At 40.0% G+C, this 27,231-nt stretch overlaps 1 protein-coding gene across 2 annotated transcripts in view; it reads left to right on the forward strand.

Moving 5' to 3' along the window:
- Positions 1-27,231, forward strand: part of cdh13 (cadherin 13, H-cadherin (heart)) — a 403,886-nt gene that overhangs the window by 146,144 nt on the left and 230,511 nt on the right. For both annotated transcript variants that reach the window (XM_020603006.1, XM_020603005.1), the window contains exons 4-6: positions 3,284-3,397; positions 15,609-15,614; positions 16,158-16,310. In XM_020603006.1, coding sequence (XP_020458662.1) covers positions 3,284-3,397; positions 15,609-15,614; positions 16,158-16,310 — 273 coding nt within the window. The remainder of the gene's footprint in view (positions 1-3,283; positions 3,398-15,608; positions 15,615-16,157; positions 16,311-27,231) is intronic.

Consider the following 27,231-nt stretch of genomic DNA (forward strand, 5'->3'; position numbering starts at 1 on the left):
ATTTTGTTATTTCTCCTTATCACTGTACATAATAAATCACTGCTTGCATCGAAGTCGGCTACCTGGGTCCGCCTCTTTCTCGTTCACTCACTGACAGGTGCGAACGGCACATAACACCAAGAAGCTGCCAGATCGTTCTAACTCCTGTTCAGACCTTCCAGCATTTTTCCTGTACCTGTGATTCCAGCTCTGACCCCAGATTACCTTGTGACCACCGAGTATTGCCTAGCCCTCCTGATTTCGGATTGTCTTTTCTGAGTATGGAACTTGGACTTTGTTTTTTTGACCATGCTTTCTTGGAAACCTTGTCTGCGCAAGTTTACTGGATCTGACCCTGGACTCTATTATCGACCTGAGAGTGTTACGTGCTTAATCTGAATCCTGCTTCGTTGTCAGTGCTCTTATTAAAGAGACAGTGTTTTACTTTCACTCGTCTGGCTCTATAATTGAGTTCACCCTCGACATCATTGGCAGCTTTACACGCTGATCTTGACAGACCGAGGTTATAGGTTAGATAAGAAAATAATAGCTGGAAAGCTAACGTGGGTTATTTCAAGTCTGGCTTATTGGCTGTTAGTCAGTGCCTATGATAGGACTGACAACACTGCTTCATACAAAAATTGTTTAATTTGCTCTGTTTTGGTTGATGCAAAGACATGGCACATGATCATTAAACTATATATATATATTTCTACATTTTTGGAACCGTAATTTTCTCAGCAAGAGCATAAGACATGAAAATAACAAAGTAGATATGCATGGATTTGTGATTGTAGTCTATAGTATGTCAGAGACACTTTAGCTAAACTGTGGAAGCTGGCAATCTCTATAACTTTTGTCCTGAAAAAGAAGACTATCTTATGTCTGTTCTGAGGTTGCCATCATTTGGAAACGGGTGGCAGGTTTCTATGCAGGCAATCCCTGCAGTTTCCCCTATAATAAGTACAGGCATGGTGGGCCACCATGCCAATGAGACCCCCAGCCATGCCTACAAAACAGACCTGTTTACCTTCACTGAGCCTTCACACAGACCTCTCCAAATTACAGTAAGATTGTGATAGTTCATATTTTCTCATGGAACTGCAAGTGCGTCTTTTCTGCCCTTTTAATACGTTACACAAACGTTACGATGTGTCAGTAATCAATGTTGTTATAATAGTTTAACATAATTGATCACTAAGCAATCATCACAGAGCAAAGGTGTTGAAATAAAGTTTGAGTAAATGCAAGATGATTTCTCATTAGCCAATTAGCCATATTACAAGCCAATTACAGTAAAACATAACAACTTGGCTGCTATTAATGCTAATGTGAGCATGGCACCATCTAAGAAGAGGAAAGCAGGGGTACTCAGCCAAAAATATTAATGGTCGTCTCCAAAACTCTGGAGACAATTCAAGATGAGGATAAGAGAAGTGAGAGAGGTGAGAGGGGCAGAAGGGGGTGTTGGCCCCAGTGTTAGCAGGTATATGGGTCAAAGGCAGGCTGTAGGTGAACCAGTGGATAGAAGCAAACAGAACATCTGACTGGGACCCAGAAGGTTAAAGAGCCTAAAATTGTGGTTGTTCCACAATTCCAGTTCCAGTTGGTTGACCTCATCAATTTAAATAAGTTTAAAATGGAAATGTGTTAAGATTACATTTTTGTTACAATTGAGGTTTTGACAAGTAATAATTATGAAAATAGCACTTTTGTTTCCTATTATAGTTTTATTATTTGATATATTTCATTATGTGGGTTTTATCTTTTTATTTATTTATTTTTTGGATAGGTTGTTCTAAGTTCTTTTATTGTGAAGTGACTGGTAGCTTTGACAGTTATTTGTGTCCAATAAATTCATCTTATTAATACTCTCCTTATTTTATGTGACTTTTATATAGAAATTACCAACCAAAAGTCTGGTGTTGCGCAATAAATAAATAACCAAAGATTTTAGTGTGTGTGTGCTGTCATCCTCTTGTCACTGTGCCTGAAACATTTTCTAAGAGAAACACTGCCTTTTGAGCTAAATTGAGTATTTTGGATTTTTGGATTATCATGATGCATCAGTGCCTCATTGCTTGGGATGGTTTGCTGTAATTGTACTGTTGGTCCAGGTAAATGGTCTTTTTCTTAAGCAGTACCAAACTCAAGTCAAAGACACAAAAGCTACATGATGTAAGCCAACATTTTAAAAAAACATTTTAGTGGAGGTCATATTAAATACGTTTAATTGAAAAACAACAAAAAAAAAACACATTAAATACTGAAGTCTGGACCACCCAGCACTCAAGGATCATCACTGTACTGTATAATACTTACTGATAGTTGATAGTTTTTGGAAGTATTTCTGTAGATATAACAGCGCATATGTGTGTGGATGTGTGGGTGTTTGAATTTGCTGTCTCTCCTCGGCTCGTGTCCAGGTGTGTAGACAGTCAACAGACGGTCCTCCCCACAAGGTCATCACCTCTGTGTTAGCAGCCCAGATCCCAGCTTCCTGTTCATTGTGCCAGTGACAGATATTATTTCCATCAACATGCAAGCAGAAGGGCCTTAACTGTATCAGTCATCTCAACGTGTAGGCAAGAGGGGGAAGTCTCTCACCATTATCCAAGAACAACCACGTCTTTGTGTACAACAGCGAGAGGGTGGAAAATGAAATTAGATTATTCTGTTGTGTTCTTAAGATTGGCTTCTTCTACAGGAACAATTAGATTGCATCGCCAAAACCTTGTCATCTCTCATTTCTTCATGTTTGCCATCTCTCTGCATTATTTTTGCTCATGCTTTAGTTTGCTCTGCTTCACTCTCCTGCCCTTAATTAATATACAGGCTGAATAAAGCGTGTAAGAATGTCAGTTAAATTGCCATAAAAGCGACGGATACAGTTATTTCATGTTTGCCCAGATAATATTCTCTCGCCTCCTTTACTTTCCAGAAGTATAAGCCTATGGGGCTGCCTGCCAGATACAGGCACTCAGCCGCTGTGCATTCCTTATTACACAGTACATACCACTCTGCAATCAAAATTTAGGAATCACTCCAAGAATAACATGTAGCTTATTCAGACATCTTTTTCAACATATCAAATGCATACTTTACTGCTTGCTGTAAGTGTGCTTTTGTTCCATTGGTGGAGTTTAGGGTAACAGCTAAGAGGATGCCAACAAGTCATTTTGAACAAGGTGGGGTTGCTGTAAGAATTATGAGACGTCACCTTAAGCTTTACAATGTGACATAAAATGTGAAGCGTCACTATTTCGATGTTAGAAAATGTTTTTTCTTCTCTTCTGTGTTGTAGGATATCCTGGGTCTTGGTCACACATTACCATACAGATCTAAGAGGTCCCTGCTGGTCCCTCCTATGATTGTAACTGAGAACCAGAGAGCTCCCTTCCCTAGGCTCATTGGCAGGGTAAGTTACACATGGTTCCATCATACATTCAGCTGGCCTTGATATCCCAAATGTGTCTCACAGTGGAACTACAGTAGGTACTTGGGTTATGCATTCAAAATGCTCACCCACGACAGAAAAATACCTAAGGTACATTATGTGCATTAATTAAAGCTTTAGATTATTTAATAAAAGGCTTTATGAAGTTCTTGTATGTAGTGATTTATTCTATATTTTAATGATTTGTTATTAATAGTCTCTTTGCTTTACCTGTTTAACAGGTACACAGTATATTAAACCTTTAGTAAGCAGTTTATTTTCAGTCATATCATATACATACTGGAGGAACTGTAATAATCTTACTAAAATATATTTTAGCTGGGAGGCAGTTCAGTTGAGTTTACATGCCTTTGACACCTTGCAGTTAATGTACATTAAAAATATACATGGTCATTCAGACCAGCAATCAATTAGATTACATTTAATCTTACCTTACCTTGACATTTACAGTATATGATGTTAGAATATAGAAGACTAGAGAAACTGCCATCAGAGATGCTTGGGTCTCTTTCACTTGTGAGAATGTTTGCTTGCCACCAGCACAGGCTGAGTTTCTGTCCAATACCATTAACCTGCAGCCAATTATAACTTATGTCACTCAGTTAAAAGGTCTTTCACAGACTCCTGCTGACTTGCTCCTGCTTGAAAAAATAAAATAAAAATCGCTGCTTGCTGAATGTTTTTTGAATAAAGATTCAAGAGATGTTCTGTAAGATTTATCCAGCACCAAAGCCAAGTATAAACCATTATTAGTGTGCATATAAGAACTGTTTAAATCACAGTGATCTATTCTAAAGTTGTCACTGGTTATAAATTTCAGAGCACTACTGTATGATATAAAACCTGTATTGACTGAAGTATAGATGGTAGAGTTTACCCATAAATATTACCAAAGATACAAGTGATTTGGTTTCATTAGGTACTAGTTTAAGATCAGTTAGAATAACATAATAATTTAAAATGTTATGCAGGTTAGCAAATATTATTACAAAAATGTGAGGACTTGTGTATTAGATTACTCCCTTGTCATTAATACCCGTTCAGTGCCATGCATGAAGGAAGTTGCTAGTGCACTCATTATCAAAGGCAGTAGTCATTTCAGACTAAAGTAGGAGCAAACAGGGCACTAAAGTACATTTTAGTTTATTTTCCTTACAGAGGTTTTGCCATGAGCACTTAGGTTCTTTGATGATTTGGTTACAGTAGGTGAGGTGCCTTAACAAATTTGGCCAGAAATTTATGAGCATGAGTAATGTTGAGGTAAACTGCTCTGTTGTTCAGAAAGCATGTTGTAAGGATCCTAGTCGGTACATCTGAGATTATTTATTATTGTGTAAGGACATGTAATAGCAAAATCAGTGACAGCATCCAATAACGTTAAAAAGAGAAACTAAACAATTTACAGGTGTCAATAATTTGTGCACATGCTTTAACCAGTATGTTAGAATTTGAGGCTGTTCACTAAGCATCTGCTGTGCCTATTGTTTCTCCAAACGCTTCATATGTGAACTATCAACAAACAACAGTCATTAATGTTGTGTACTTAGTGCCATCTTATTACTTGATATTGAGACAAACTGCAGTTTGGAAAGCAAACACCATGCTTTTCCAATTATTTTAACTGCTTTACAACTTCATAGAAACCTAGCATTTTTAATGAGTATTATCACAGGCAGCTATGTTGAAAGAGAGACAGTTACACCAAAAATCTCAGTGTTTCCTTTTCAAAAATGCACACAAGTAATAAATGAACCCTCACAGGATCACATATTGAACACGTTCTACCTCTAAGAGCAATCATTTTTGAGAAATGAGGCCATGCACAGAAACCTTAAGTCAGACTCTGCACTGAATATTACGATGAACACAGATATAGATTCCATGTTTTATTCTGAAGCTTTAACATCCAAGTTTGACTTCAGGGTGGACACTGCAAATCAGGAGAATATATCATATTATATATAGGCACTGCATCATAATGTCTTGGTGCCCATTCCCTCTTAAGCAAACATACAGTAGATTAACCAGCTTGATTTTTAGAAATGTTTATTTTTGGTAATATTTGCTTGAAAGAGTAACCCTTTTTAGTTTCTTCTTTTTATCTGTGTGTGTGTGTGTGTGTGTGCTTGCATATAAGTTAAGGTATATAATTGGTTTCTGTGTTATCTGTAATGAATTGTGGCAGTCCTGATTCATTCTGCTTACTTCCTCAACTTATCAGGCAAATGACTTATGTAACACATATTGTTATTACAGGGCAATGTGCAAAATCAAAGCCTGAACAAAGTATATTTCATAATTTTTACAGGCTGTAATACATGCTAATAAAGGAACACATTACATATATTCTTTACAGGTAGATCAATGATGGAACATGTACATAGTACATGCAAAGCCATGTTGTGACAGAGGCACTTTCTGATGCCTACTGTAAAATTTGTCCATAGTTTTATTTTATACATTCAGGGTTACCGTTTTCTCTGATATGTGTTTTACCCTTGTAAACTTTCATCTTTCTTTTATCTGTGTTGTTATACTTTGTTGTGAATAGATACAAAAAGCAATATGATAAAATTGAAAGCTTTCATTTTCAATCTTTTAGTTTGTTAGAGACCAAACACTGTATTTGAGACAAAGCCGTGCTTTGTTAGTGGAAGAAAACAAAAGTTCCCAAAGGACACAAAGCTTTTTTTCTTAGTTTACCTTATTAAGGTCTGACGGGGCAAGAAAATAATTGTGTTCGCCTATAGCATCACTGTTTGACACCCAATTTAATTCGTTGCTTTACTGAAGTTTTATCAGCCCTGCTGTCATTAGGGCTCCCAGTGGAAGTTGAAAGCTGTGACATTACTTCTTCCACTACTGCAAAAGGCATGAATCTTTGTTATGTATGTTTTCAGATATAATTTTGCTACAATATCAGAGTTTTAAACTGGGGCTATTTGCATGATACAACATCCTCCAAAGTGTAGTTCCTCTTTAGGATTTACTCATTGTTTTATCATTACTGAAGGATTTTATTTGTCTAGCTAGACCCTGTTGAAAAGGTCAAAGATGATGTGACACCATACTATTTATGTGGCAGATTATGAATTGTGGTACTACATAATGCATGGAACTCCTCCAGTAGCTCTTCCATTCATTTCCTCTCAAAAGGAACTCCATAGTTTAATTTTTTATGGTGAGAAGTCTGTGTGGAAGATAAATCGTATCACTGGAGTCTAAGAACAAATGGTCAACCAAAAGCCATACATTCTGGCCCCAGTATAAGACTACATTTATCTCACCCCCTTGTTATGAAGCTTTGATGTATCTTTGCTTGTCATGCAGCTTTGTTAAGCTAGATATGAGCAGGAACTAAGAGATCACCCAGATCTCTCAATGCCTACAGAGACGAACATAAAAAGATATCCCATACTGAGCCCTGTATATAATAGATAATTGTACCCTGGAGAGCACAACCACAGCACAGACCCTGAGTCTCCAGCTCATACCAGCCCTGTGCTTAATATGTTAAAGCAATTGCAAGGCCTGGAGATACCAGAATGGTAGTGAAGGGCGGTGAACTTGCATGTGTTGAACCATTAGGTGATATTTTTGGTGGTACAACTGTCATCCACAGGGGTTTGTGTGAATTCCTCCTCATGAACTGCAGGGGCATAGAAGATAGTCAGGAGATAAATTTGGTCCACAGGGGACACAAATTAGCTCTACAGTATGCTGTGGATTGAAATAAGTGACAGCTATCTAGTATAGCCATTGGGTACTTACACATATACATTCATATGAGGAACTGGAAGCATAGTGCATACATGACATGCATTCTTTTCTCTCTCTCCCTCTATTTCCTTGTTCCCACTTCCCTCCAACTCTCTAGTCACAAATCCCATCTATTCTTTGCTCATTCTTGTATTCCTCTAACCTTCTCTCCTACCTCCACATCCAGCTTTGCATGAGAAGACAAGCTAATGTGGGCTATTTTACCCAGCAGAAGCTTATATGACGGCAACTTGGTGAAATTGATTTTCCACACCAATAGCTTTCCTCTTTTTACAGAACCTACCACTTCCATATGGAAGCCAGTCATTTTTCATGCTCCCTCCTTCTCTCAGGGAGATAAGCACTAGGAAGAAGGGGGAGGTGAGATTGCAAGGACTATGTTTTGACATGTATGACTGTGTTCATGCTTGCACGTGTGTAGTGTGTAAGTGTGTGCGTGTGCTGGAGGGGTGAGGGTGGATTGGCTGTCAGTGGGACGCACAGGCAAAGCATGAGAACTTTGTTGTTTATGTCACCTCCTGGTAGCTGTGGAATTGTTTTGATACAGAGGTCTCTACCCGGTCTTCCCCTGGGAGCCCATAAACCGCTCACAACAGCTCACACAGCAGCTGGAGAGTTCAATGAAACTGATATGCTTAAATGTTTCTCTTAGTACATGCCACCTCAGTCACTACCGAGAGGACTGTTTTTTAGATTATTTAAGACGATAAGGCAATCACAGCTCAAGTAGTTTAAATGTTTATTTCTGAAGCTTTTGTGCTCATGCCTGGGATTAAATGTGAGTAAGGTGTAATTCTCACATGGGGGCAAAAGGAGGATGGGAAACTTAACGCTGTCACCTCACAACAAGAAAGATCCGGGTTCAATCCAGGGCTGATGTGATGCCTTTATGTGTGGTTTGCATGTTCTCCTTGAGCCTGCGTGGATTCTCTCCAAGTGTTCCGGCCTCCTCCCACAGTCCAAAGACTTGCACCCTGTCCAGGGTTTACCCAGCCTCTTACCTAATGTCCACTGGGATTGGCTCCAGCCCCTCCATGACCCTATTTAGAAATAAGGGGTATAGATAATGAATGGATGGGTAACTTCAGTGTTCAAGGAAAAATTGTTTGCCACTGTCAGTACTCTACATTTTCACAGATGCTATATCAGTCTGATGGTGCATGTATTATGGTTTCACATTTCCCTGCCAGTTTACCTGTACCATGTAGAGAACTGGATACCATGTCCTAAAACGTCAAAGGGATGCATCAGTCAATTATCCATTATTCAGTATGTAATGGATAAAATGTGGATAGTAGAAAGGGTCATTAAAGTGTTTTGAGAGGCTCAAAAATGTATTGTATTAATAATCTTCCAGCCATTGGTTTGGGCCACTGTGTGCAGTTCTCCTAATGTCAACCAATCTAGGATTCTTATTAAATCTGATGGCAGGCCAGTTACAGGTGATGACCAGAGCCTGATGGTTTTACAAACAGCTGCCAGTCCCTCTTTGTGTGATGAATGTGTTTGTGTTCGCTGTCTGTATCTTTACTTAGACAAAACTCTGTCCAACACTAACGAGGCTGAACTGATTTTTAACTGTTACAGTGGTTCTCAGCGACTGTACAAAATGCTGATAGAGCATAGCTTTAAATTATTATACTTTACTGTGCTGGCAATAGGCACAACTTTTTATATAATGGAAGCCCCTCACCACTGCACCACAGGGAGGTCGTGGTGATTCTCATATTCTCTCGTTGTAACTATTTGTACGGGCATAACGTGATGCCCATGAGTCTGGTGTGTGATTGGAAACTTTCCCACGTGCCTCCTCTGATGATGCAAACAGTCTTTCTTAATGTTATTTTCCAAGTTTTGTCCACAACAGCTCTACACATTAGCGAGGACTTTCAGAGGGCCACGTTTAGCATTTTGTGTATCTAAATAAGTTTGTACGTGCACAAGCAGATGACTATAGAACAGGTGAGATTTGTCATTGTTCACAGTGTTAACAACTCTGATAAATGCCAATTTTCTTGTTTGTACAGACAGTTTCTATGTACACATTTAGAACTTGTTCTATGCATGCTTTGATAAATAAGGTCCCTGGTGTCACTTTGGATTTGTCTGGTTTCATGTGGTGGTTAGTGCTGTTTCCTCACACTGACAAGGTGCTGGACTGTAGACATCACAGTCTGCAGGGGCCTTATTTCCAGGCATGTGTGTGTTCTCGTATCTGTGTGTTTGTTCTGGTAAAAGAACAAAATATATGTAGAATATTTGGGAAGCCTTAATTGCCCAGGGATATGAGGTACTCCTGCTGTGGATGTTTGTGTTACCCCTGTGAGGAGTTGCTCAGTGATGACCTGCCACTTGCCCATGTGTTTGGATAGGCTCCAGATCTCTGCACACCTTATATTAAAAGAGGTTATAGCAAAAGGAGAGATGGATAAATTCAAGTTTATTCCAAAAAGTTAGTACCTCAGATTCACCAGTTCACATAAAGAGAAGTGCAAACTCACAACCTAACAACAAAATACACACAGAGCTCCAAAAATAACAAATGCAAATCTCAGATGTCTCAGCTTGAAATCACCAACATTTCCATCCATAAACCAAACCTACCTTTCCTTGCTGCGCCGGAGCTGTCAGTTATTCAACCTGTGTTCCTTCCTTACCTCAGGGCCCAGTTCACAAATCAACACACATCTGATTTGACATGACAGCTCCAATAAAGTGCTGTTGGTGAGAGGAATGAGGCCCTGATTTGGTTGTAGCCCCAGCTAATATGTTGTAGTAAGAGGATAGATGTGTCTGGCACCTTTGTTCCATTGCTTCAGCACAGAGTGTGTCCTTATTTGTTCTGCATGTCAGTCTGTTTCCTTTCCCTGTCTTGTTGCTCTTTACCTGGTGTCTGTTACAAGTTTTCTTTTCTTCTACTATTTCTGTATTTTTGTTTTTATTTCTGTATTTCCACCTGTTCTTATCTGTCTTATCTGCAATTCAGTAGAGGGACTATCTGAGCTTCCAAGCAGGAAGTGAGCAAGCTGAGTTGTGAGATGTTATGGCATTAGAAAGCGAGCAGCCCGTGGGCCTCATCGTTTAGTCTGATTGATTCTTTTCATTGTCTTAGGAAAACCAGAAAATTCCCGCCTTTTTTTCCCCTCAACTATTGGCATGTTAATCATGCCCGTTTGTGGTGGATGTGTGCTGGAGGTGAGTTGAGCTAAAAACGTCTGATGAAAATTCCAATTCATGCCTGGACCCCCAGACACATCAAGCAGATGTGAAACTCATTTTAATGAGCTTTAAAAACACACACTCTTTTTGTGAGTTTAAGCACGAGTCAGTGATTGCTCATTCTGCTGCTTGAGCAAGCGAACATAGCTTGCCATAGCCTTTCTCCATGGCTACAGGCAACTCAATCAAATGTGATTTTTCTTCTCTGGATTGTTTTACTATATCTTTATTATATTTTCATCTGTTGCCTTGTGTGAATTATTATTATTATCCATCCATCCATTATCTATATCCCTTATTCCTGAATAGGGTTGCCAGTCTATCACAGGGCTATTATTATTATTATTATTTTAGGTTAAAAAATGTCTTGATCCCTGGCCACTTCCTGTTTCGAGCTTTTATTTTGTCTCTGCCCTCTCATGCACCAAAGCCACAGCCCTTCTCTGCACCATAGCCTCAGCTGCCCAGCCACCCAGAGTTTCCATTGCCCAGCACCCTGACCAGGGACCAGCCTGTTGCTGAGTCAGCTCAAGAGTCAGCCGTCCCCGCTGACGTCATGCCTGTCCATGAGTCGGTTGAAGCCATCACTGTTGCATCAGTTCTGGTCTGTGGGTCAGCCACAATGTCTCATCAGGTCATCTGAAATCATTGATACCAAGTCTGTTCCTGTCAGTGGGTTGGATGAAGCTGCTGATGCCACATCTGTTGTTCAATGTGCCGCCCAGCCTGCTCAAGAGTCAGCCTCACCAGCTGACATCCTGCCTGGTCACCACTCTGCTGGCCTCATCAACCTACCCTGTATTTTATCCCAAGCCCCTGCTTCCTGCTCAACTCTGTCTTTGACACTGGCCTCCATACTGCTGTCCTCCAGAGGGCTGCTGTTCTCATCACTGGGCTCCATTTTGCTGTCCTCTAGAGGGTTCCCGTCCAAAGTATTGCCCTTCACATCTCCACCATCCGAACTGGTCTCAGCTGCATGCCTGGGCCTGTGGCCACCATCCTGTTAGCCCTCGGCTTCCAGATCGGCCTCAACGTAGCCACCCTCCATGTCTGGTCACATCAGCTCCCATGGCCATGGCTTTTGTTTGCTCAAAGTCTATAATTTACCAAGTCTACATTCATAACTTACTACTCTCCGCCTATTTACAGAAGTTATATTTTCCACCTATCACTTAAGCAGAAGTGTGTTCTCCTGTTCACCTTCTGTGATTTTGTTCAGACACTGTTTTGAGACTCGTATTCAGGAGAGCTTTGTTTAGTTTTCTGTTGTTCATAAGGATATTGGATTAGTCATATTTATGAAACCAAGTTGTAGTTGTTCTACCTCAGCATTTGCCATAGTGTTCTCCTGTTTATTCAAGTGTCACAAATGCCTATTAAAGTTCTGTTATCTTTAACCATGTCTCCCTGGCTGCGGTCTTGCATTAGGGTCTAAAAGAATATGCTGTTCAGTTGTTGACTTGAAAGGAAAACATTGACATAATGTACAGTGTAAAGAGACAAGGACAAGCTGGTCCCTGTGAACTGAAGCTTCTTGTCATAAACACAGTTTCCCATTGCGAGAGATGTCCCTCCTAACATAGACACTTCATGTTTCTTTTCTTTTTTTATTTTCAAAATTTATTCCTCTTGATTGATTTTCCCTCTCAGGCTTTCGGTGATTTTTCTCAGGACACAGTGGCTGATGGGTAACCTGGCCTGGCTAACAAGTCAAAGAAATTTTTTAATTAGTGTGATCATTTTCCTAAATTGAAGACTCAGTGGGTTTCTACCCAGCTGTGACTTCACCAGGCATTTCCACCTTGCCTTGTCCCTCTTATTAGCAGATTGTAATAGCAGAATAATCAGACAGAGAACTGGTCCAAGCCTGACATGCCTGAACACACATGCACGCACACTGTAGACACATTTTTGTACACTCAAGGTTCTACGTGCAGAAATGCACTCTCATTCACAGGGACAATAAGACCATCACTTCACTGCCTCTTCCCATCTCATTTCTCTCTCTCTCTCTCTCTTCCTCTCTCACTCTCTCTCTCACACACACAGACAAGGCCTGGCCTGGTCCCAGGAGTCCTTTCATGACCAGTGATTGTCATTCGCAGCTGGCTGTGTGACCTTGATAGGGACAACAGAACCACCACAGAGGGATGCTACTGCATACTCTCTCTCGCTCTCTTTCTCTCATATGCACACACATGCACAGAGACACATACATACACAATCAGTGACACAAACTGACTAAAGCTGAAACCCCTCCCTGACTCTCCCTCAAAAGGACATGAGAAGCATATGTGTCTATTTCTCTGGGATGTGTATGTTTGTTTATAGAATGTACATGGTAATGATTCAGTGTGATGATGTTTTTTCTTTGGACCAACTCCATAATTTCTTTGCCATTGTTTGCCTCGCACAGCAGATTTTTATCTTGATTTTGACACACACACACACACAAAGAATTTCACTTCAGTGAATTTTTGCACAACAGTTTTTCCATAGGTTTTTTTGAGGTGTCTGTGTGTGTGGGCATATTAACACACCTGTGATGCTTTTTCATTTGTTGCCCTCGTGACACCTGACAGAAACACAGACAGCAGGATGTGTTATCAAGGTTTTAAAATGCATTACTACACATGCTGGTGTAGATCCATTGTTTTGGTGTTCGTTCTCTCAGTGTGCTCAGGGGTGTTTGGTGCTGCACAACAGCACCACACCTCCTGTCATCTTCCTGCAGTTTCAAAAACCCCACAGTCTTTCATGTCCGCTCAGCTGGTAATGAGAGCTCATAGAAGGAGGTGAGATTCTGTGCGTGTGTGTGTGTGTGGGGGGGGGGGGGGCGGGGTGTGTGTTTAAAAGTGTGGGTGTGTGGGGGGGTGTTGGGGGTGGGGGGGGGGGGGGGTCGCTGGGTTTATGTTTCTTTGCCAGCGCTTGAGCAGGGCGAAGGGTGTGTGTGTGTGTGCACAGTGCAGATTATCACACTTCTGTCCCACAGAGACATCTCCTAATCACAGCAATCTTTTCCTGACACTTCAGTTACTCTTCAGCAGAAGTTATTGTCTTTATCCATGCTCGCTCCCTCTCTCACCCACTCTGCATCCTCCTCTCTCGCTTTCTCTCTCATTCTGCATCATCGCACGCCCCTCACCGTCCTCCCTGTGCGTCCTCCGCTCCCCCTGTGTCTATCCAAGTTTGACGCCGAGCCATCTGGAACCCAACTAATGTTGCACCTCATCCCTTTTTTGGTTTTCTTCATCTGACCCAGTTTGTCACTCTCAGCAGGTGCCGTCTGCCTCCATGATTACCACTCAGAAATATCTCTGTCCTGAATGACAGCTGTGTGAGCATGTTTGTGTATGTGTGCGTAGGTGAGCTTTGTATATCAGTGTTTCTATTCTCACAATCATGAAAAGAAGAGGAAAATGCGTGCTGATAAACTTAGCTGTATGATCAGGAGTTTCTAACAATTCGTAGTAGGAAATGTTACTGGTGACAAATACTGCCTCTTAGTTTACAAAGAAATGAATAAAGCTAAGGAAGAAGAAGAGGAGACAAGAGCAGGACAGGAAGGAGGAAATATTTTCAGTATTGTCCTTGAACAGCTGCCTTGCTGTGTTTTTATACTTTTGACATTTCTTGTGCTTATCGTTTGGTATGACAAACAAAATGAACAGAAGTGAGAGCAAGAGGATACAATACAGAGAAGTGGGAAATGATGAATGGAAAATGAGATATCAATGTTTAGCAGAAGAGCAGTGGTGGATATATTAGAGAGTGTAACAAGTGGGGGAGCAAGATGCCCAAGAGCGAGAAGGAATAGAGGGAAAAGATGAAGTGAGACATGGAGATAAATGGCAGGCAGCTTTGGAGAGGCTGTAAGGGCTTGAGCTTCATCTGGCATAGGCTTGTAACACTGCTGTCTCATCTCCCATGCTCTTTCAAGTGGGGAGTAGAAAGGCCTGTATTTTATTTTAGCTGCCGTCCCATTGAAGCACGCTCGCATTAAAGGTGACCTCATGGCACCCCTCTGATCATGAGGCTTAGTGCAGGGGGATCGTTTAGATCTATTACATACAGTTACAGAAGTGAGGCCCAGAAGGGTGTTGACAGCAACCCTGTGTGTGTTTATGTGGATGTAGAATACACAGGCAGTTTAGACAGTCTGCAAGTTATTTAGACAGTGACACAGTGTGGTACCGTTGGCTCTACATTCCATCACACTGGATCTAAACTGAAAACATGATTAAGGTTAAAGTGCTGACTATACACTTTTATTCAGGAGGGTTCACATCCAGATGATAAACAGTGTAGGAACACCAAAGTCTTTGAAGGTGAAAGTCAGTACTTTAAGCTAGTGACTGCACTGTGCATGATGCTTTAGGGTAAATCATCATCATTTGTTTTCTTGCTGAGTGAGAGGAGAAGATTAATACCACTTTCATTTCCCACAGCAAATATGTAGCTGGAGCCTGCAGCCATTAGGTTAGCTTGGCGTAAATAGTGAGAAGAGGAGGAATCAGCAATCATGACTCTGTCCAAACAAAGGTAGCAAAGTAGTTAACCCCCATAAAGCTGCAGATTTTCCATTTTATACTAAAGCTTTTGTACAAATTAAACAAACAAATGTGGCATATTAATTAGTAAGTTTAAGAAGAAATGGTCAGTGGGTTTAGTTATCCTTGGGGACAGCATGAGCTGTTTCCCCCTGTCTCCAGTCTTTATGCTCATTTAATCCAACAGGCAATATTGATCTTCTCATCTGTCAACAAGGAAGAAAATTATCTTATTTCACAAAATGAACTATTCCTTTAAAGAATGAACATTATATCCTCCTGAACAATGACTTAGCAGCAAATCAATGAGTGTTTAGGTGGACTTGTAAATATGAAGTCTATTACTGTCCATTATGTTAGAAAGTATAAAACTTTGTTAAAACTACAAATAAAGTTTGGCATTTTTAGATGATTTCATTTTTTCTTTCAGTATCATCTTCCCAGATCTCAAGATCTGTAATAAAAACTTTACAAGGCTTATGCTGCTGTTTTTGCTGTGCTGTGTGAATCTAACATGCTTTGCTTTCTGTTTCTTTCTTTTCCTTTTTTTTTTGTTTGTTTTTATTTTTTAACGTGCTCCTTCCTGTTACTGGGGTACCCGTGGATGCTGCTGGCTGCGGCAGTCTCATGTGAGTACATCTAACCAAAAAGTCCCTGAGTCTGATCATTCCTGTATGAGAGAAGAGGATTGATTGAAATATCAGTGTTTGGCTCCAAATGTTCTAATTGAAAAAAAGAACCTACATAATATTCAACCTTAATTATTAAGAAAAGGGTTAACTGCTCTACTTGCCTAATCTAAAAATAATCTTCTTATGTAGTAACCAGTGGTTACAGCAGGCCTCCAGTGCTCAGGGAGGTAACGCCAACTTTCTTTATTTTATATGAGTTGAATTTACTAACTGATGAAATCAAATCAAAGTCTTATCTGATAGAAATTCTTAGCTAGGAGCTATCCAAGATTTGCAAGACACAGTAAACTTCTTTTGCTCAAATATATAATAACAAATTCTAAAAAAAAAAAGTGTTTTTCAGTATGGAGCAGTTCAATAAATAAATAATAGACGCAGAAACTGAAAAATTCATTGCTTCAAAAAACAGAATGGCTCAGAATTTAATGGGACACATTACAAATTTTTCAGTCATTGATGCCTGTGTGTGTGTGTCTGCAGGTGATTTCAGCACAGAAGTCGGGGAACCACATCTTCCGACTGAAAGGCCCCGGTGCTGACCAGGATCCCAAAGGTCTCTTCATCATTGACATAGACACAGGAGAGGTGTCAGTCAGTCGCTCACTGGACCGGGAGGCCATCGCCTCCTATGAGGTCAGTGTATTTGAGTGCCTTTGTTAGATCAGGACGATTACTGTGTTTGTGTGTATGCTGGTTCTCACCTTTCTGTCCACCTCTTCCAGTCTCTGATTCCTTGACACATTTATTGTTTTCTTCGTCAGGCTCAGCTTTATTGCATTTTCTACTTTTGTTCACCTGTTATTTCTTTTTCAACTCAGTCACATTATTCATTAGTTCAAACAAAATATCACTAGTTTCTTTCAAATTTAACATATATTCAATATATTGGTATATGGGACTAAAACTTGTGGTTGGTTTTGAAATTCACTCTGATTTTGCAGCTTGCTATTTGTACATATTGGCAGTGTTGTTTGTGAAAGGGTGAACTTTGTATTTTGTCAAGGCTGAATAGATGCTATCAGCTAAAAGTTGGTGGTTTCTTCTATGATAAAATAACATTAGAGGCTTTTTGAGGTGCCTGCTGGGGTCGGTGCCCTCGGGGTTGTCTGCCTGATGAAAGCATTTCCTTTAGAACAGAAAGGAAGAAAGGGGCAGAAAAAAATCTACTTTTTAAGCCAGACAGTTGATCTTATCCTGTTTTTTGAAACCAGGCATGAGTGAGGGTGTTCATCTGGGTGCAAGTTGTTGATCAGCTAACTGGTTTTTGTAAAATAGCAAAAAGCAAAATAATTTGCTTTATAAATAAAAACACATGTGAGAGGAAAGCAGGCAGGAGAGAAACCTAGAGGAAAGCTGAGAGGAAACACACAAACATACTTACTAAATTTCTTTTGTCTTTTCCTGATCTGGTATTAGTGCTTACTATTACATGCATCATGTAACCACGGCATTTGCTTTCGGTTGTTACAGTCTGATTCACAATGTTTACTGGCACCTTTGAGACTCAGTAATAGAGCGACCTGTATCCGATGAATGACTGGTTAAGGGATTTATTGGTCTGCTAGAAAAGCGTATGTGTAACAAGACATCAGCTGCAGCCCTGCTTTATAACTGAACAGCATTGTACTCTAAATATACAAAGCAGTGATGATCCAGTAAAAGGTGCATTAGTTGACACTACATTGTGCCCATAACACTGTGAAGACTTGGTTTTACGCAGGTATTAGAAAGCAAAGTTTTAAGGAGTAACATGTTTACATGCTACATTAACTCAACAGTGTGACGGTGAGTCAAGAGCATGAGCTCTGCTAGTTAAATCTGAGTTTTGGCATGTTTATGTGTGTGTGTTTTTGTGCAGACCAGATTACCAATATGAATGTAGCCAATGAGATGTAAGAATGACTACTCATAAACTAGCTTATTTACCGTGTAGCATTCCCTCCACTATGTATCATGTGGGTCTGGATGTTTTGGGAAACATTAGAATCCCAGTCTTGCTTTTTATTAGTATTTAGTCCTACCTCTGCCAGTGTTGTTACAGCACGTTATGATGCAAAACACAGCACATGGTCCTAAAAGCCTTCTGTCTTTTAACACAGTAGTGGTGTCAATTACTGTATGTCTAAACGCCCACTTTAGTGTTCAGTTTGAGCACAAACAGGACAGACATTCATTTATCTGCAGTGTTTGTATCATCTGCTAAGAGCTGCTAGCAAATGAAATAATTTTCTTAAGTTTTTCTACTCAGTTTTGGTCCAGCGGCTAGAACATTTTTACTGTGTCAGTATTACTGGGAAAAAAACACTCCTCGGTGTAATTTGCTTGTGTTACTGCAGATACATCCTCTACAGACATCGTTAGATACACGTACAGATCGCCAAAATGTAAATCTCTTTATTTGGCATTGTGCTGCTGCAATGCCTTCGAAAACCACACACTCTACAATACAGGCTCTATATTCTGTGTACATCAGTTCTGGAACCAGTTATTACTTCTGCACCACCTGACTGCCACAAGTGTCTCTGGCTATTGTGACCACATATGACATAGCTTCACAGACAGGGCAGGAAGGGCAAAGAGGAGCAGAGGGAAAGCAGAGTGAGGGGATACTGCCCGAGTTTGTTTTCACTCTCACTTTGCCCTTAACAGTTGAAAATTTGAGGGAGAAGTTAATGAATGCAGCTTTAAAAATGTGACAGTTGTAAGTCAACTGGAAAAATTTTATGTTTCTAAGAACTTTGGTTTTTTTATTTTGCCACAGTTATTGTAAACAGTATGTGTGCTGTGAAAGATACGTTGTATAGCAACAGTATAAGTGAAAACTGTTGCCCTCCTTACCAGTGTTGACATGGTTATAGGCAGTGTCATGTCTTGTTAATCCATTGAGGGGAATGCTTAGAAAAAATAATATGTTCTTAAAAGAGATCTTTCCAAATTCATTTATTTCAACTAAGCTGTAAATCAGTTGCCTGTTTCATGCACAGTACTTTCTCTGTATTAATATGAGACTAAAGGCAGATACTTTTTTCATTCTGTCAGCATTGCTACTATAATTTACAGAACAAGATTATAGACACACACATAGAAATAGCTACACAAGCATTTGCACACATACACAACACAGACATTTTCAAAGCAACCACACGTACAGTACAGTATCTAATAGTTGTTGGCTATATCCTCAAATTGTTATGACAGCTCAGTGAAATAATGTTTTGGAGTTCTCAGAGACTCCAAGACTAGACTGGGGAAGACTAGAGAGTGGGCAAAGACAGGGCACACATTTAAAGTAAAAAAAAACATATATATAGATAGATAGATAGATAGATATTGTGTCAGATAATATTGTATCTCCATAAGTCTGTATGAGCAGGGTTTTTTTTACTTTAAATGTCTCCATACTGGCCCTGCGATGGACTGGCGTCCTGCCCCATGCTTTGGGGCAGTCTTGTTTTCCTTCCTTCAAGCTCAGGTCCTCTATCAGAGGCCTGGGAGCTTACAGGTCCTGTGCAGTATCTGAGCTGTTCCTAGGATAAGGATAATCACTTTTATTGGCCAAGTATGTTATACACAAGGAATTTGTTTCCGGTACAGAACCGACAGCAGCCATCTGCGGTGCCAACTCAACCAATGGGGGCAGGTTCAGCATCTTGCCCAAGCACACTTTGACATGTGGATTGCAGGCACTGAGATTTGAACCTTCAACCTTTAGGTTGGGAGATGACCACTCTACCCATCGCTTCCCCCACTGCACTCTTCTGGACAGAGATCTCAGATGTTGTCCTTGGGATCTGTTGGAGCCACTTTCCCAGTTTGGGGGTCACAGCCCCCAGTGTTCCTGTTACCACAGGGACCACTTGTGCCTTCACCTTCCACATCTTTTCTAGCTCTTCTTTCAGCCCTTGGTATTTCTCGAGCTTCTTGTGTTCCTTCTAGGGTCCTGCGCACAGTTTGTCAGTTTGTATCTTGAAGTCCCACAGGATCTTAGCTTGGTCATTCTCAACCACCTTTGGAGGTGTATCCCATTTTGACTTTGGGACTTCCAGCCTGTACTCAGCACAGATGTTTCTGTACACTATGCCAGCCAGTTGGTTATGGCGTTCCATGTATGCCCTGCCTGCTAGCATCTTGCACCCCACTGTTATGTGCTGGATTGTCTCGGGCATCTTTGCACAGCCTGCACCTGGGGTCCTGTCTGGTATGGTAGACCCCAGCCTCTAATGATCTTGTACTTAGAGCTTGTTCTTGTGCTGCCATGATTAGTGCCTCTGTGCTGTCTTTCAGTCCAGCTTTGTCCAGCCACTGGTAGGATTTTTCGATATATATAGACATATGGGTAGCAAGTCTATAAAACCAGTGTGATTTATTAGAGCTGCTAGCTACAAGTTTTTTATTATCGAGAATATTACCTGTCCAAAAGACGCTGATTCCTCCTTGATTCCCTTATCTTCTTTACTTGTTTCCACAGTGCCGAGGCTTCCGAAACAATATTCACCCTGATATTTGAATGGTTTGTCTGAATCCCTTTTGGCTTCTTTGTTGCTTCAGATAACTTGTTCTTCTGTTTTCTTTACATGGGAGAAAATGTTGAAGCGTGCTAGTCGTTTGAATTAGCACCATTTCAAAAAAGGCTATCCAGTGCTTATATTTTGTTTTTGATTTCCAAGGTGACACTACAAGAGACTGTGCAAAACATATCACTTGTCATGTGATGGCTTGAACAAACAGAGAAACAGATTTTATTGAAACTGTTGTTCAGGAGCAACATTCCACCATGCAGATGTTTTAAAATAACACTCAGGTAACTAAAATATGCCATAGATTTCAGTTTTAACCACACCATATGACTTTAACTTAGTTTTGTGTCTGATTTCCAGACCTAGTTTGAAATTAGTGCAAAATTGCTTTCCAAAAACCATCTCTGAGTGATTGTGCCTTTATAGTCTAACCATAAAAACAGTGAGATTTAACTGAACGTTTCAGTCGATGGCTACATTCTATCACAGTGAAAACCAAAACCGGTCTAATGTTCCATTGTTTCAGTGGTCTGGGGAGAATTAACTTCTAACATCAATTATACCATTCATTTGCCTGAGCTATTACTAATAATCATCAGTTAATCTCTGAGGGCAGGCTGGCACGTGTCCTTATACACTACTGCATATCGTACATGTGCATGTGCACTTGCACACACTTTGTATTGCAGGCTTCACATTCTCTTGGTGCTTGTCTCTCTCCTCCTTGTGCCTTTCCCAGCCAGTGTGATATCTTGCTCTCTCTCCTCTTATCACGAGGAGATAGCAAGTCTGTGTTCCAGTCATAACTCAGAACAAGGGTCTCCAATCAAATACAACTTTGCCTTTTTATCAGTAGCCCAACACTGTGTGCAGAATGAAAACTGTATCATGTAGATGGTGCCCAGTGGTACTGGTGAGCTGTCCCATTCACATCCATTAAGGGTGTCTCTCTTCACACTGTAGCTAATGGCTTGTGCGAGGACGAAACATGAAATATTCAAAGGTAGATTAAAATCCACATTACTCTAAAGGCATTTTATAAGTAAGAGAAAGCTGCTGGTCTTTCACTATTGCATGGCAAAGCATTTTTATATACTGTAGGTGTTCTATGTTAGATGTTAAATCTGTATTTTTATAGTAATGTTGCTTCATATTACTACTTGCATGTGTGCTCCTTGCAACAATAAACCCACAGATAATTAAGACCAGACGCTGCTGTTCCCCTCAGTTTTATGGAGCTCTTTATCTTCTCACTGGTTTGTTTTTTCAGCCCAAAAATGCTGTTAATGTTCCATTTCTTTATTCTCATCAGCCTTGTTTTCTGCCACAGCAGGTTGTTATTTTCAGCAAAGATGCTCTAAAACCTCATTTTACCTGCCCAGCTCCAAACGGCAGACAAACACAACCAGTAACAAGCTAGAAGCCAAATAGTCTGATATTTACTTAAGTAGGTGGTAGAGACCAAAAACAGAGCTGAATGGATAAACTCTGCACTTACATTATTCAGGTCACCACAAGTATGACTCCAAATGAATGCTAGTCTGTGTGCTAGATGTCTAAACAGGTGGTTGTTTGCTAGCAATTTCACAAGGTCATATAACGTCAATCTTGTGTTCACACTTTGTTTCTGTATCTTACAAATCAGATAACCCCATGTTTTAAAGGAAGATATGTGATAAAGTGTGAGATGTCAATTCCAGATGATTGTGATATAAATCTTCCATTCATGCTTTTTTAAAGTAACATTTGAAGGCAAATCCCAAGTCTATTACCAGTGAAGAGAAATGATAGAACATCCATCATGCTGTTTCTTTAGGACACAGTTTTGGACACAGATTATATAGTTCTCTCCACAGAATACAGTATGGCCCCTCTCACCCCAGGCTACTGTATGTGTCAGCCTCATGTTTGTGCAGTCGGCTGCTATCAGGTAGTTCTTTGACTCCAAGCCTCCCTAAGTGTATACGTTTTGGTCTCTCACTTAGTGGAAATGATTTTGCCAATATACACCAATGCATTAAAATTCTGCCGTACCTATACCTGAGGTTGTATTGAACACACCTGCCCCTTCCTTCCACTCCCATCTTTCCTTCTCCACTCGATTTTACATTATGAAGATTGATTGATTGTTATTGACAAAACAAACAAAAAAAAAAAAAAAACTCCAAAATACAAACAAACAAACAAAAAAACTGCACAATCTGCACAAGGCCAGTGCATATCAAAATACTTTCACAGCCTGCTTTGAAGAAGTAAATCAATAAAGTTGACTGGCTTGGTATCTAAATGCAGTGGTCAGAGTTTTGAAGGCTCCGCTTCAATATATGGATGCAGACACTGTTGCAAGTAAAAGCACAAACTAAGCAAAACTTGGGAAGCACATTTAGAAAAAAAGTGGGCTGATGGAAACTGGGAATTCTAAGTAGGCTATTACAGGAACCAGCAAGGCAAACAAACAGACGCCTGACAAAGTAAACAATTGCTGCGGAAGAACAAACAGATACAGTGATCAGCTGGGCTACATGTTCGCAATGATTTAATGTCTAACATTATTTTCTTATTAAGCTCAATTAGGGTGAAAATAAATGTTAATGAGATGGAAAATGGAGAGGAAGGGAGAGGGCTGTGGGGACGAGTACAGCGCTTATCACTGCAGTTATGACAAGCATGGGTCGGGTTGAGAGTGGTGGGGAAGAGCTCTAATTGGCTTAGGACTGAGGAAGGATAGAACGTGAAGTGATAAATAACAATCTTGTTTACACTGGTAGAGAGATGACCTTCGGTAATGCAGGTCATCACAACAGTAAGTGTGGTGAATCTTTTGTACGTGCTTACCTTGGAAATGCTGAAATTTGAGGCAGACAAAAAGCATACAGCTACAAAATAGTGCAGTGGAGAAAAATGTCTTGTGTTTCTTTGTGGTGTCTTCATGGAGAAGATGATGTGTGGTTGCAGGCTAATTATCAGAACTGCAACAAAAGACATCCTAATATTTGGTTATATTTTTGGTTGTATTTATTTGGGCTCCGTGCACCTCAGCCGGTTCTTGGCAGTAGAAAGTGGCATCCTCCCTTGTGATGCCCCTTGACAGCAGATCTGAAAGGCACCATACTCTGCTCCCTATATTCTGTCTGTCAAGCCACAGTGCACAGTGACAAAGTGAGGGCTCGCTAAAAGAGAACCATATGGACCTATCTCAACTCCAGAAAGACCAAGCTGTGAACTGACAGCTGTTTTGAATTTTAGATTTTTAAATATCTCAGCTTTGGAAAAACTGTGCAAAGCGGTCCCCTCAAAAAGTTTTGTTGGGTTGTCAAACTGTATAAAAAACAAATATATAAATAAAAATTGGCTATTTTTACCTATTTTTGACAGAGTAGATGTCAAATGGTGGCATCATTTGACAGATCTCTCCTATGGAAATGAACCTAGAGGAGCTCAGGCTTCTGACTCTGACTCTCTTTATAGTGAGATCAAATTTTTTTGCAGGTTATATTTTGTAGACAGCAACTTGAAGATAACAATTAGGGCTAGGAAAGTTATATATTAATAATACATGCACTACAAGTTTATATATTATAGATCAGTCAAGGTCACCATTACAACTAGCAGTGACACATACAATTCCAAGGCGCAGTTTCATTGTATCATGGAAATCGTTTGCTTATAATTCAGCAACATAGCAGTGTAAACTGATCACACACACACCAGGAGATATACAAGTATAGACTGACAGCTCCTACCAGCTGAGGTATGCAAGACCTTTGTACACACAGACTTTATTATGTGCAAACACAGATTAATAGTATTTTACCAGAGAGACTCTATTTCAGCAGAAAACATGACATAACCTCTGCATGCCATGGTGTATTTCAATTATTTCTATTATGTGCATTAGAACTGAGTGTTTTACTGTACCACTTGTATTTCTATACATGAGGTTACAGTTTGAAAGAGGAATGAGATGTATACTGATAATGCAGCTTGATGGTCTTCTCCTCAGTTCCTAAACTCCCAGATATTGGTTTCTTTACTGTCACTGTTGCTCCAGTTGTTTTCACATTTCTTCTAAAAATAAAAGATTGTATACACTAATCCCTTCTTTACACACAATACAGGGCAGGTTTTCATAGATACTGTATTAAAATTCCATGTGCAGTCAGTACTGTATTAAAAACAAGGTAGATATTAAATTCCTTCAGGCTTTTCATTTATGCAGACGCACACCCACACATAATCCCCCTCAATTTGCTAATTTGGTGACACTGCAAAATTTGATCCTTATACCTTTCAGCACAAGGCACAGATCTCATGGATGCCTACATGGTTTTGTTGTTTAATCAGATTTTACAGTCACGGCTCCCCTTACTACCTGTCCTTTTGGCTTAAACGTGCCCCACTGGGGCTGTTTTCTTCTGCTAAGGCATCACAGAGAGAGGATTTCTGATTAATCCATCTTGTTGCTGAAGTGGAAGAACTGTTACTACTGAAGGTGAAAGCCTAAACATTTGACCCCTCTGGCAGTTACATGCAGTACTGTGTGTCTTTGCTTGTGTGTATGTGTCTGTGTGTACTCAAGGGGATACTTATCTCTGTGTGTATCTCTGTCCAGAAATCTGGGTATATGTCTATGGATAATCTAGCTCATTTAAAAAAAAATCTGTGAAAATAAAGCCAAGTGAAATGCTCTGACCTTAACATAATTGCTGTTTTCTGGTCATATAAAAAACACTGACCTATACCATCCAAGTGGAAGTGCTAAGGTACCTACAGTACTATACCAGTGTGGGTTAAACTGTAATAAAGCTTGTCTTTATATTAGGAATGAGGACTTTGTTGATTGTCGATTGACACTTAAAGAACACTTATATAGTAAACTACCTGACTATACAAACAATATAAAGAATTTGAGGGGAAATGAGTAAGAGAGAAGCGACAAGATAGCATGAACATACTATATATGGAGAGGAAATAAGCTTCAGCTTAAACTTAAACTTTGTTTAGGACTTTTTTATGTCATGCATGTTAGATGTTTTATATAATGTCAAGGACAGTGTTCACATGGCAGGAGTGTTTTGTTGTTTTGTTGTGTTGTGAGTGGAGGCCATTCTAACTAAATTAACACAAACTTAAATTTGTATACAAAACTGCCAAATGTAATGAATAATTTGGGGTCAAAAAGAAAGTAAATAGACAGAAGAAGAAGGAAAAATACGTGACATATTCATAAACAGTATTTATTGTGTTCTGTACTATAATGTGCACATATGCGCGCCACTGTACTACAGCAGACATACACTGCTGTCATATAGCAATCTACTGTCTTCTTCATCTACAGTAGGTGTAACTTTATGAGCCCAAGTCCTGAAACAGGTGAAGCCAGTTGTCCAAATCCCACTCCTGTTTTCTGCTTGGATGGACTGTAATTTCCCAGGTTTTGGAAAGCAGGATATGCTGCCCTGCACACAGGAAAACAGGCCTGATGTGCACTTAGTCCCTGTATGTGGGCAAGAGATAAAGGACATGCACACTCACACACACACAAACCTCCTACTTCCTGAAGAAACAATCAAAAAGCTGCCATAATAGCTCTTACCTGTAAGAAATATAACCGCAATACTTTCATGCCATAGGGTCACACACCATTGCACTCCCCTGATAATGCCTGGCCTCTATAAATTGTTATTTCACATTCATAATTGTCCAGTTATCTATGATTGCAGCACTCTCCTCCTATGACACAGAAACAGTACGTCCCTTTGCATCTATCATTTGGTTTCTCATACAACTATTTAGACTGATAGGTTTTGAAAATGCATCTTCACATGTAAGAAAACTTCAAATAAAGCGAACAACAAGAAAACTGCTTTGAAGCTCTTTTTTAAGGTGCAGTTCAAAGAGATCTTCCTTAAAGTAAACAGTTCTTTTTTTTTTCCAGTTTTTAAGTCTTCCTTCCTTCAGCTCAGGATCATTCCGCACTGAGAGTTGTGTCACTATCCTGCTGTCCTTCAAGAAACCCCTTTAAACCCCTGCAGACATACTGCTGTGCCCCTGCTCCCAGATAACCTGATTAAACAGTGAGCACCCTGTTGCTCAGCCTCAGGCATTATTACTGCTAATTCAGCCTGTCCACCACCTGCTGAGCCACATGCCACAACCCCTTATGCACTCTGCCTTTGTACTGGGGCAGCTCCACGTTCACTTGTAGAGACTGGATACAGCAACCACCAATAATGGCTACTAATATCGTTGCCTTGAGCCACACACAAGTAAATAAAGTAAGAAGAGACATTGCTAAGCCAAATAAAAGTATTATATACTCACTCCTATGTCAGCTTAAAGTCATTTAAGCTTGAACAAAATGATCAACCTTTTAAATTTAGAAAAAAACATAGCATTCAGCAAAAAAACATTTATTGTGGCAATAATGTATAACTTTAGACACATTGTACAGCAGACTTTACCTGTATTTGAGGAGAATATAGGCTAATTTGTACAGCATTAGGTTAAATTCAGGATGTCTCAGTAATGTTTTTTTTTTTCTTTTTTGGCCCATGATCTCGATCGACATCCTCAGGTCTAGGCCAACCTAATACCTAACAACATGGCACATCCAGCCAGTGTGCACTTATCCTAAAGTAAAATCAAATCGAACTACAAAATAAGCAATGGAAAATATTTTATTTGTCTGAAACAGTGTGACTACTAAATTTGGCACAAGCTATTTTTGATAAACCTTTTCTTTCAGTTGCCAGTGTTTCTGGTTCAAAACTATGATGATGATATTGATTTATTAATTTATTATTGTCATGTTTTAATACTTAAAATGCCTAGTGCTTTACTTTTACATCCATCCATTTTCCTCCGCTTATCAGGAACCGGGTCGCGGGGGCAGCAGTCTAAGCAAAGATGCCCAGAGTTCCCTCTCTCCAGACACTTCCTCCAGCTCCTCCGGGGGAATGGCGAGGCGTTCCCAGGCCAGCCGAGAGATATAGTCCCTCCAGCGCGTCCCCGGCCTTCACCGGGGCTTCCTTCTG

The sequence above is a fragment of the Monopterus albus genome, unplaced genomic scaffold, assembly GCF_001952655.1.
Source record: "Monopterus albus unplaced genomic scaffold, M_albus_1.0 scaffold59.1, whole genome shotgun sequence".
NCBI classification, from domain to species: domain Eukaryota; kingdom Metazoa; phylum Chordata; class Actinopteri; order Synbranchiformes; family Synbranchidae; genus Monopterus; species Monopterus albus.